Here is an 11452-nt window from a genome sequence, read left to right as displayed (position 1 = left end):
GCACGCCAGCATTGGCTTTAATTTTCAACACCAAAGGTATAGCAGCTTGAAAAATAAAACTAATCTTGATCTAAAACCCCTGGAAGCATTCAAAAGAGTCAGTTTATGACTCATTGGAAAATCATCCTCTTCTCTTTCATAAAAAAAAAAACATATAGCCTACTCTTGAGGTAATAGCTCTCTTCTCCCTCTCCAATAGACTCTTTCATGTCACTTGTAAAAATGTGGTAATTGGTCGTCTTAACTGAATCTTCTGAATTAGAAACTCAGTAATAATCTTTTTATAATATGAAGAATGTCTGTTATAGCCAGTTATCTGGAACTGCTTTTCCTCTAAGTCTTTTAAGGGAAGTTTTATATTTGAAGTTTTAGTTTTTATATATATATATACAATGAGAACCCCTCCAATGGACTGTCTGACCTCTGAAAATGGGCTGCAGGGCATCAGAACCACAAATCCATCTATATACAACTTATAACCTAAATATTTACAGATTCTAATTTGAACGACCACAAACAATGTAATAATTTATAATGATTATTAAGCATGCTTTATCGTAATGGAGAAACGTGTGGCACTTTCTATCAGACATTATAAGAAGAATAAATTGTCCTCTTGAACCTTTACATTTCATGCTACTTCACACTCCCATCATGTTCAAGATTTAAGCACCAGCTGTTGTACTTATACTCCCAGTGTAGTGACAAGTTCATTTTTAACCTATGGTTTATCTACATATAAACCAGATTAGCAGCAATATTTCATGATGTTTAAGTATACCGGCTAACCAGAATTCAAGAACGCTGAAATTCCGAAATACATCAGTAATAATCAATTATTGTGCATAATATAAGCGTATAGGTTCCATTTGTTGTAATATGTGTGTATACTTTGACTCAATTATATCTTAGGCCTTCTCCTAACAGCTTCTTGACGCTCACTAATAGAAGAGACTGTAAACTGTATCCTGTAAACGATACAACTGACCAAAAACACAACTTCACGTCCATTTCTTCCTTGCTGTGATGGTTGAGTTTAATGACTTTTTACAGCAAACCTCTACAAAAACGATGTATTCTGAAGTCTATAGTATTCCTCTGTTCCGCTCGTCTATGTATGGTCGTGCTACATTAGTCTCTACTTAATCCAAACAACAGTCTAAGTCAGAAACTTGCAACATCAAAACAAAACGTCCAGATAAATGTTGTGTGTCATGTTCTACCTTAGTTTGGAACAGAGGTGCAGTAAGAAATAAAGTGACGTTGGTTACAAAAACACACCCAGCATGTTAAATATCACTACATGTAACCTGGTTATAATGAGGAGGTTTGTAAGCAACTGTCTGTTAACAGTCGGCGCGCGCAATGAAAGTGCAAACATCCGCCCATGTGCACCTGTCCGACCTGGACTGCAGCAGAGCGAGGAGAAAACACTATTGAATCACCTTTACCTGCGCACTAATAGATGTCAGAGGAGCGCACGTGCGTATGAAAAGTGGAGGAAAGACGTGAACGGAATATTATGAAAGGTGAAGCAGAAAAAGGACTCACCTGCTTTTTTCCTGGAGTCCACGAAAAAAAAAGCCTCTGAAACGTCCTCTCTCCGCGCTGAAACACACAGAGCTACTCTGCTGCTGCTGCCGCTGCTGCTGCAGTTATTCAGTGTTCACACACACTCCCCCCACCCTTGGTCTCACACACACACACACACACACACACACACACACACACACACACACTGGATTCATAGCCTACATAAGTCACCCTGTCTTATCTTGTGACCTACAGTTTCCTCAGCAGCTTTATTTTTGGGTTTTTTCAACAATAATTACGAAATATGTATTTGAGCTTAAACGCAAGTTTCACATAAAAGGCTTAGACACGTTTTTGAAAAAAATACTTCAATTTTATTTTCTGATAAAATTATTATGTGGAAATTAAGATGTTTTTTTTGTACATAACATAACTCAAGACTGTTTTGACCTTGAGAGTCAAATAGTCTTTTCCGCATACTTTTTTTTAAAAATAACTGCACTTTTATTATTATATTGCCATACTGCTCGTAATCTGCTGTTTTCATAACTCGCTTTTGATCACACAAGTCACTTTAAATCATCACTGGTTACTTAAACTTTCCAATTCACTGCACATAACTCTTAATTTTCCTGTCGTATTCACCTCACTATTCATTCTGTATTCTGTATATAGTTCTTATTGTTATTTATGTGTTTATCCTATTCTGTGAATATAGTATTACCTACTTTTCTATCTTGCTGCTGCAATGCTTGAATCAATACATTATTATCTTACCTTACATAAACATATGTAATATAAAAAAATAGCTCATAATGACTTGAAATTCAAAATAAAGCTGAATTAAACTGATGATATTTCCCTAAAGAAAACTGTCAAGTCCACAAAGATAAACCTTTTTTACCTTTATCTTTCTTTATGTATGTGGCTGATAGGCCTATAGGTTACTGTTTCTAAAGACTGTCAGAAAAATGCAAGAATAGACTTTTTCTGCACTTTCTACCATTATCCTATGCTGTGTTTAAATGTGTTTTATAAATAGGATCAAATTAGTCCGTGCCTTTTGACTGACCTCTGCTGGAGAAAATATGGAAATACAAAAAGTTAAATGTACTGCTTCCTCTTATATCCACCTTTTATTTTAGGACCAACAAAAATCAAAGAAACAATACAATCTATTTGTACATGGTGTGTTAAATGTCATCTAAATACATTTTATAAATACTTTTGATTTAGTATTTTATTCCAAAGATATAATAAAAAATAAGACATAGGTTACTATTCAATCTATAAAAAACTGAACACCATCGAGGTCTTTGTTAAAATCTATTTTTATATATTGTTTTGTTTCTTTTCATTACTTAATAGTACTGGAAGTCTCTTCAATAACAGGAACTTTTTTTGACAGAAGAAGTGGATTTTATTTTTGATTTTTTTTACAGAAATAGGTGATACATTTGTCGTTAAACTACAAGTCTATGCAAATGTTTCGTTTTTCGTTTGCTTTATATTACAGATAAAATGTTAATAGTTCATAACACGCCTGTTGTTCTATTGGTTGCTATAGAAACACTATAAAAATTATTATTATTATTTGGATTTACTTAAAGTGGTAGCCTATAATTTTTACACTCCCTCATAAAGTTTTATATAACTATGTCGTGCCATACTAAGTCTAAAAAGTTTAAAAAGAAGGCTACTTTCTAGGTTATAGCTGTATTATTAGTGTGCATTTTTGGCACTAGGTGGCCCTGTACAAATCACACTGCTGATAAACCCGTTCACGCGCAGCCTTACGAGGGTCGTCATGACTCCAGTTACCATGATGACGTATTGTTACCATGATGACGTTGCCCCTGTCTGCCTCCGTTCTAGTGATCCACACACAGCTGCTGCTGACTCGCACAGGATCCAGAGCCAACAAGTCACAGCCACACCGAGTCAAACACGATTTATCAGCTCTGGTGAGCAGCTTTTCCTGTGGTACGTTACATGTTTTTTTACCTTGTTGTGATGATACCTAAAGCTATTAAAAAAACAAAAAACAGCGTTTATAACCGGATAGTCAGTTAACGCTATCGTTAACCAGCTAATAGCTTGCTAGTGCTAGCAATGGTAATAACCATTAGCGGAAGTCGGCTGCGTGTTCATGCCTGCTTATTATCAAATTGTATTGTCGGAATTTATTAGTCAGCTAGAAGTATTTCTAATTTAGTTTATAGAAATCAACAGTCGCCAGGTTAAATAATGGTCTGGTTTTTAGGAATATCAGCGCTATTAGGACCTGAACTTTTCGTTTGGTTTGTTAAGCTTAAGTCAACACTAATATATACATATTTACACTTTATAAGCCTTTATTATTATTATTTTATGAAAACATTGCTGTTCCAACCTGAATGCTCAGCTCTTTTTTGCTGATTTCATGTTCTACCTGTCTGATTCTTCAAATCAAGCAGGGCTGTTTCTTTATAGTATTTATAAAGCCTGCTGCACGTGTAACCTAAACGTGTGTAACAGCTGTGATGGGTGCACACTTGTCGTTCTGCTTGCCCACCTTAAGATCAGGTATCACTCAGTGTTTTGCCAACATATCTCCCACTTGTCAGACTGAATACTACAGGTTATCATGACTCTGCTGTGGCTGAGAGGATATGAATTGGATATTGTGCAGATCCAAGTCTCGCCCTGTTGCCTGCCTGCAGAGAAAGAAGGCGTTTTCTGATTTTTGGAAGATATGAGTTAAGAGATGTGATTTTGACGCAGCCTGCTGGGAGTCATCATCTAGTTTCACGGCTTGGATCTGATAGGAAACCACTTGGAAATCTTTTTTGGTTGCACTCCGGGGAGGTTGGTTTGGACAAGTTTGTGATCTCACAGAGAGCCAGAGATGAGACTGAGGTTTTGCAGCTTTGCTTTATATGTTATTGATGGACTCAGACAGAAAGAATCATTGCCTCGAGACGTTGTTATTATGGACTATTATATGGCTCCCCAGAAGAATAAATGAAAGGATGTTTGCATTCAGGGCGAGTCTCAGCTTGTGGCAGTCAGGTGTGAAGTAAGATGCCTGTGGTATGTTTAAGTGAAGGCGCTACGTGCAAGATTGCAGCAGAGGCTAAAAAAGGAAAGAGAAACAATACCAGTAAAACTGATGCGCCACAAGGAGATGTGGAACAGAGTCAACATTGTTTATTTAGAACACACACACACACACACACTCACACAATCTAGTCTCAGGTCTATGATTTCTTTGTACTGATCTATTTACATAGACAATAGTTGATACTCTCAGGGTGCAAATGTTGCATCTGATACTTATCAGGACAATGTAGCCTGAAAACAAAGACAGAGTATCGTATGTTTTTCCTTTTGTCAATTCGTTGTGAAGAAGATCAGACTTTATCGGGACACAGGGAGAGTTAGGGAGAGGGCCAAAGGAGTGGTCATAAAAATAGCAGAGGAAAAGTACAGTTACACACACACACACACACACACACACACACACACACACACACACACACACACACACACACACACCACAGCTGGGTGTAGGCTGTAGGAGAAAGGATCTGTAGCCTTAGGCCTAACTAACTTTAATAAGTACCTACAGGACTGTTGCTACAAGAATAGCTCCCTTTCATGAGGCTCCAACTCCATATGGAAACCAAAGACATGTTAACCCCATGTTGTGTTGTTAATGCGGAGACATTGAGCCGAAATGTCCCCCTGTACCTATAGAGTCATATTTTCAAACAACGGAAAATAAGCTTCAGAGTTATTCTGTCCAGTCTAAATGAGTTTTTTTTTTTTGCAGGATATGATGCGGTGGTGAGCCCGAGTCGGCCAGGCAGGGAGATGATTGCAGCGTGGCGCGGAGAAACAAACGAGAGAGCGGAGTGATTGAGACAGAAGAATGGGCAGGAGGGTCTGGAGCTGGCAAAGTGTCTTCTCTACGGCGGTGCTGTACGGCTCTCTGGCTTTGTTTACCTCCATCCTCCACAATGTGTTCCTGCTCTACTACGTGCAGACGTTTGTGTCCGTCTACAAGATCGATAAAGTCTCCTTCTGGATCGGAGAGGTGAGTCACTTAACACCTGTGAGTGGAGCTGTGTCAGTTCAGCCCACGCTGCACATTTATAATCCCTTCTCATCCCGTGTTTGTTGATTGATTACCAAGCTCTGATGACGTGTTTCTGCTGCTTCTCAGACCGTGTTCTTGATATGGAACAGTCTGAACGACCCTCTCTTCGGCTGGCTGAGTGATCGCTCCTTCCTCAGCTCTCCTCAGTAAGTATCTCCCTCCTTTCCTGAAACCATGTGACTGATAATGCTCAGAGAAGTACGCACATTATTTATGGGTTTGGCTGTGAGCGATAATAGGAAGTGATGATTAGCTGATAATGACCAGAGGTTTTACTTTAGTAGTTAAATGATTCATGGAGGAAAATTTTCAGATTTTTTTTATTTTTAGTAGTATTTTTATTTTTTTTTTTGATCACAGCCGTCTCCTCAAACGTTAGGATACATGCCACATTATGCCGCTTTCATCGAGACGAAGTGTGATATCTTGCGCACTCCGAGACTCACAGGGTGAGCATTAAAAAGGGATCAGTTTCACATCCTCTTTGAAGAGTCGATGACAGTGGCCGTCTCTTTCTCCTTTTGTCGTCATAAACAAGAGTCTCTCTGTGGATGTTCTGCCATTGTTTATAAGGAGGACAGGACAGAGTGACATCTCTGAAATATATCTGTATTCAAACACTGACTTTATCGTTTTCTAAAATCGATCTGAAATGTCGTTGTGGCGTCTAAACCGCCTTCAGTCCTTCTTTGCTTCCAGGTGAACATCCGGGTTTCTTCGTCTCATTATCCCTGCACACATTCTCTCACAACTTCCTGAGTAGAGACTCTACAGGTGTAACCAAATGCTACCGCAATCAGGTCAACATGAATGATCTAAGAAGCTGTAGTAAGACAGAACACTCGTTGTCAAACATCCGGCTGCCATCTTTGTTTGACTTTCTCTGTGATGAAGCTGACTTAAACAAGTGAATCACCTTGTTACATGTGTAACCTTTATCTGTCCCTTAGTGTCATTTCTTGGGTCTGGGGAGTTTGTTGGATTTATGCGATCATGTTTGGGGTTTTTTAAGTTTTATGTGGAGCATCCAAAGTGACTTTAAAGGAAACGACAGAACAGAAGCTCCTGGTGCTAACTGATTGGGTCTAATAAGTGCTGCTGCTGTTTCCCGCTCAGGTCCGGCTCTCAGATCACGTCTCCAGAGGTGGTGCTGAAGCGCCTGAAGGCCCTCTCCACAAATGGCCCCCTCTTCTCCCTGTCCTTCCTGGCCTTCTGGGTGGCGTGGGCCAGTCCGGGACTGCAGTTCCTGCTGTGTTTGTGTCTGTACGATGGTTTCCTCACCATGGTGGACCTCCACCACAGCGCCCTGCTGGCTGACCTCGCCGTCTCCGCCGCCGACCGCACGCGCCTCAACTTCCACTGCTCCGTGTTCAGCGCTCTGGGCTCCTTCTCGGTGTTCCTGTCCTACTCCTTCTGGGACAGGGACGATTTCTACTCCTTCCGTGTCTTCTGTGTGACTCTAGCAGCTTTTTCCATCTTGGGCTTTTTCTTAGTGTCTCGGTTGTTGCGGCAACGTTTCCAAAAGGAAGTCCTTCCCAAGCTGGATGAGGCTCAGACACTCAAAGAGTAAGGACTTCTTTAAAAAAAACAAAAGAAGAGGATATTCTCTGTAACTGAAGTGTTTGTTTTTCTTCTTCTCCGTCTCACTTTACTTTTGTTTTCTTTTGCTCTGACTTAGGCTGAGTGTTGGCCACGCTCCACTGACACACCCAGAAAAACCTGTCACCATCGGACAGTATATCAAGCAGCTCTCGCAACACAAGAACTTCTTGTGGTTTGTTTCCATGAATCTCATTCAGGTAGGAAGCCAATCACATTGAATGTATGAGCAGCGATTAATTGACTACACAACACTGTTCTTTAGGAAAAGGAAATGGGGGGGGGGGGGAACTTCATTGTGATGCGTTTCTTCGATCTGGTCAGAAACACTCTCTCACTGTCGTCTCTGCTCCCCCTGCAGGTGTTTCACTGCCATTTTAACAGCAACTTCTTCCCTCTTTTCCTGGAACATCTCCTGTCTGACAATATTTCTGCCTCCACCGGGTCAATCCTACTGGGTGAGATTCCATTTCAAGACAACAAAAATAAATCACACATTCAGCTCTTTTTTTTTTAATTTTATTTTTTTTTATCATGATTGGTAAATGTTTTGCTCGACTTAAGACACAAGGAACAGTGCAGGACTGTTGAGGTTAGACTTAAGGTTTGAATAGCTCAAAGCAGATGTGATAAATTGTGGTAAAAGCATGAAAGCTGATCCATGATCAGTGCTTTTGAAACACTTTTAAGTTGTAAATTGTTAAATATAGGGATTCAGGTCAGTCATTTTTATCCAGTGACATTCTAGTTTCAGGAAGGTCTCCTGCTTTTTACAGCCTGATATGATTGAGACTACAAATTTAAAACATGTGTTTCATATCCATTTGCTTCCCGTTTGTTTTCATATTGACTCCTCTTTGTGCTGGGTCCTCTTTTTATTTTAACGCTGCTCTGCTTTGCTCCCACGCAGGGATCTCTTACGTTGCCCCTCACCTGAACAACTTGTATTTCCTGACACTGTGCCAGCGTTACGGGGTTTACCAGGTTATCCGCTGGCTATTTATGCTCAAACTGGGACTTAGTGTGGCTATGCTGCTGGCAGGGGCTGACCACATTTATCTGCTGTGCATCTTCATTGCTAGGTATGGCCCACGCACACACACATCAGACATCGGATGTGTGACGGCTTTAACTTTCTGTTTGCTTGTTTTTTTATTTTGTTGATTTTCATGATGAGGAGACAAACTCGATATTTGTCTAAAACTTTTTTTGTTTTTTTTTTGTTTTTGCTGCCGCCTGTCTCGGCCAGGTCTCCCTTGAAAAAGAGGTTCTTAATCTCAACCGGGACCAACCGGGTTAAATAAAAAAGTACATTGATAAAAACACACGTCGGCAGTTTGAAGGACACGTCTGCCACAGCGTGTCCAAGGTTACGTCAGCATTTATCATGAGGTCTATCCAAACATTTTGTTAGGTTTCATTCGCTAGAAGACTTTTCATTCTTGGGAAAAGTTGACTCGGCTCCACTGAGTCACTCCACTGAGTCACACAGAATTGTTTGTTCAGGCTGCAAGCGCTGATAATTTTTATTTTTTTTATTTACAGATTCACATTGTAAATATATGCACAAAAAAGGGATCCAAGCTACACTTTCACTTACACTTTATCAGGCCGCTCTGTTGCTGAGTCTGTAAGGTTCAAACCGTTGCAGCACAGTGCAGTCGTTCGAAGAGGGAGGAGGATGGGTGTGTGCGTCTCATGCTTCCATCTTAGACAGTCACACGTGTGCTGTGTTGATATCTCAGATAGGTTGGTGGCACCTGAACAAACTACTTCAATCCATGCATTCTCAAACAGTGCAGACAGTCGGCCTTGAAGAATAAATCATCAGGAGTGCCTGCAGTCTATACAAAGCCAATGAGACGAATAAAACCCAGAGTGTGTCCCACATAGAGCTTTAAAATCAGACACCTTTTCTTCATTAAAAGCTGTGACTGTCCTCCTCCTCCTCAGAGACAAAACGAGACGTTATAACTGATCAATGAGAAGCTCAAAAGAGTTTTCCCCAGTAAATCATAAACCTCATTACAGCTGACACTTTCTAAATATGTTAACCCAATATTCTTATTTCCTCGTTTGCAGTAACCGGGTGTTCACAGAAGGGACGTGCAAGCTGCTCAAACTGGTCATTACCGATCTGGTGGACGAAGACTTTGTGGTCAACAAGCGTCAGCAGGCCGCCTCTGCGCTCCTCTTCGGGATGGTCGCCCTTATGACCAAACCTGGCCAGACATTCGCACCGCTCATCGGCACCTGGCTGCTGTGTGCTTACACAGGTAAAAACACAAACACACACATTGTTTCCTCATAGGAAAAAACAAACGCCTCTTTTCTTTGAAATGCTTAGGTTACCGTGTCCGTGCCCTTCTGTAAACGAGAGGCCCAGCTGTCCCTGTCCCCTCTATGATCAGTGTCTTTCAGTGAATGTAAAACAGGCGTTTCTCAGGGTTTAAGGCCGGTGTTATGAAGAGAAAACAAGTTAAACTGAACAAACAAGACCTAACCAAACAAACTCAACTAGACCCGGATCCAGTCAGCAGTCCAAACCAGAGCTGTACTTAAACCGAAGCTGGACTCGGTAAATACGTCATATTTACTGAGTGACATTTAACATCTGAACTTTTTACCCCGAGGCTGATGTTCTGCTAAATAACTGGTTTGATGATGTTTGAGAAGTTGGTCTTTGTGTCCTGCATTGAAGCCCAGTGACCGATTACTTTCACTTTGCTCTTATCCTTATTTTTATTTTTTTCTTCAAAGTTTTAAAAAAGAAAAGTGGAAACAGTTGGGAAAAAGAAGCTCAGTATGTTAAATTGCTTCATGTGTTCTTTCTCGCTTCTCGTCTCCAGGTTACGATATTTTCGAGAGGGAACCCTCGGTGAAGGACTCTCTGGCCTCCGTGCCTGACGTTGCCTCCGGCTCAGGGACTCCGCCTCTTCGCCTGGGCTGCTTCTACATGGTGGTGTTTGTGCCTATCACGTGTGCCCTGCTGCAGCTGGCCGCCTGGTCTCGTTTCACACTGCACGGCCGTAAGCTGCAGGGGATCAAGACCCTGAGGCAAGGGGCCCAGCACGGCCACCTTATCGATGTCAAGGCCATATGAAGGGGAGGAAAGGACTGCACAAAGACACTTTTAACCTTAACTGAACAATCTGTATGATGTGATGCAGAAGGCTGCCATTATGTCTTACTGCTCTTCTGTGTGTGCAAGGATATGAACCAGAACACTATATGTGGCTTTAAGGACACAGAAAAGTGCACAAGTCAGCTCACAAACCCCATCGGGAAAAACTTAAAACCTGCCTTATTTTTATATTAAAATATTTACATATATTTATATACGAACAGATGACCAAAAGATTAAGCAGAACAAATCAATCCTTTAGATCTTGATGGACCAAGGTGACAACTTTAATGGTGTGCCCTTCTCAGCATAATTCTGGTCTACAGTGCAGCCTTAACGGCCTCTCTTTTCGATAACTTTTGACGGTTTGTTAGAAACATGGAGAAAATGACTGACTCACCGTGCTGCTGTTAACTGCACCTCTGAGCTAAATCACAACTTACCATCTCTTGACATTTACACGGAACGCCCTGCCAGTTTGATGTTAACTGTATTTTCTCATATTTCCAGTATTGATTATGTTTTTTTTGCACAAAACTGCCATTTGTGTGTTGTACTTCTAACATTCTGATTGCGACACAACTTCATGTGCTGTGATCGCAATTTTTTGAATTAAGAGATCGGGCTGGTAAGCATATTACCAGCATTTTTTGTAATTTTGCAGATTATGTCAAGAATGTGTGGCACTACCACAAATAAACCTTGTCTGTGTTGAACCAAACTCTTTTGTGCAGGCTGGTAATTTTTAATTTTTAATTTTTTTTTAATTTTAAAGAGGAAAAATTCCCTGTCAAATAAAAAGGAGGACGTTTCACAAACATGTATCTGGACATTTCAATACTTGGTAAGAAAAAAATGTCTGTTATGACATTGTGGTTCATTTGTTTTGAGAAGTACCATCCTCACTTCTCACCATCCAGTACTTCTCGTAACAACTGAATTTGGCACCAACCATTTGCACCACCTGTTGCACTTTTCCTGTACAGGGAACCTGCCTTCTGAGAGTCCATAATATTTCCTGAGCCAAAAAAATTGTGCCTGTGTTCCCATGTTAA

The 11452-nt window shown here is 40.6% G+C and overlaps 1 protein-coding gene across 2 annotated transcripts; it reads left to right on the top strand.

The window, feature by feature from the left end:
• Positions 1-3357: 3357 nt before the first annotated feature.
• mfsd13a (major facilitator superfamily domain containing 13A) lies at positions 3358-11118 on the top strand. 2 transcript variants are annotated; one of them, XM_079334373.1, is made up of 9 exons: positions 3358-3497; positions 5348-5611; positions 5741-5820; positions 6791-7240; positions 7353-7473; positions 7635-7731; positions 8184-8355; positions 9356-9549; positions 10123-11118. In XM_079334373.1, the coding sequence occupies exons 2-9, from the start codon at positions 5447-5449 to the stop codon at positions 10374-10376; spliced, it is 1533 nt and encodes a 510-aa protein (XP_079190499.1). In that variant the 5' UTR covers positions 3358-3497; positions 5348-5446; the 3' UTR covers positions 10377-11118. The 2 variants fall into 2 exon arrangements, with proteins under 2 accessions (XP_079190499.1, XP_079190498.1); XM_079334372.1 differs by having other exon boundaries at positions 3358-3516.
• The last annotated feature ends 334 nt before the right edge of the window (positions 11119-11452 follow it).

The sequence above is a fragment of the Symphodus melops genome, assembly GCF_947650265.1.
Source record: "Symphodus melops genome assembly, chromosome: 21".
Classification (NCBI taxonomy): Eukaryota; Metazoa; Chordata; class Actinopteri; order Labriformes; family Labridae; genus Symphodus; species Symphodus melops.
This window is presented reverse-complemented; position numbering and strand designations above follow the sequence as displayed.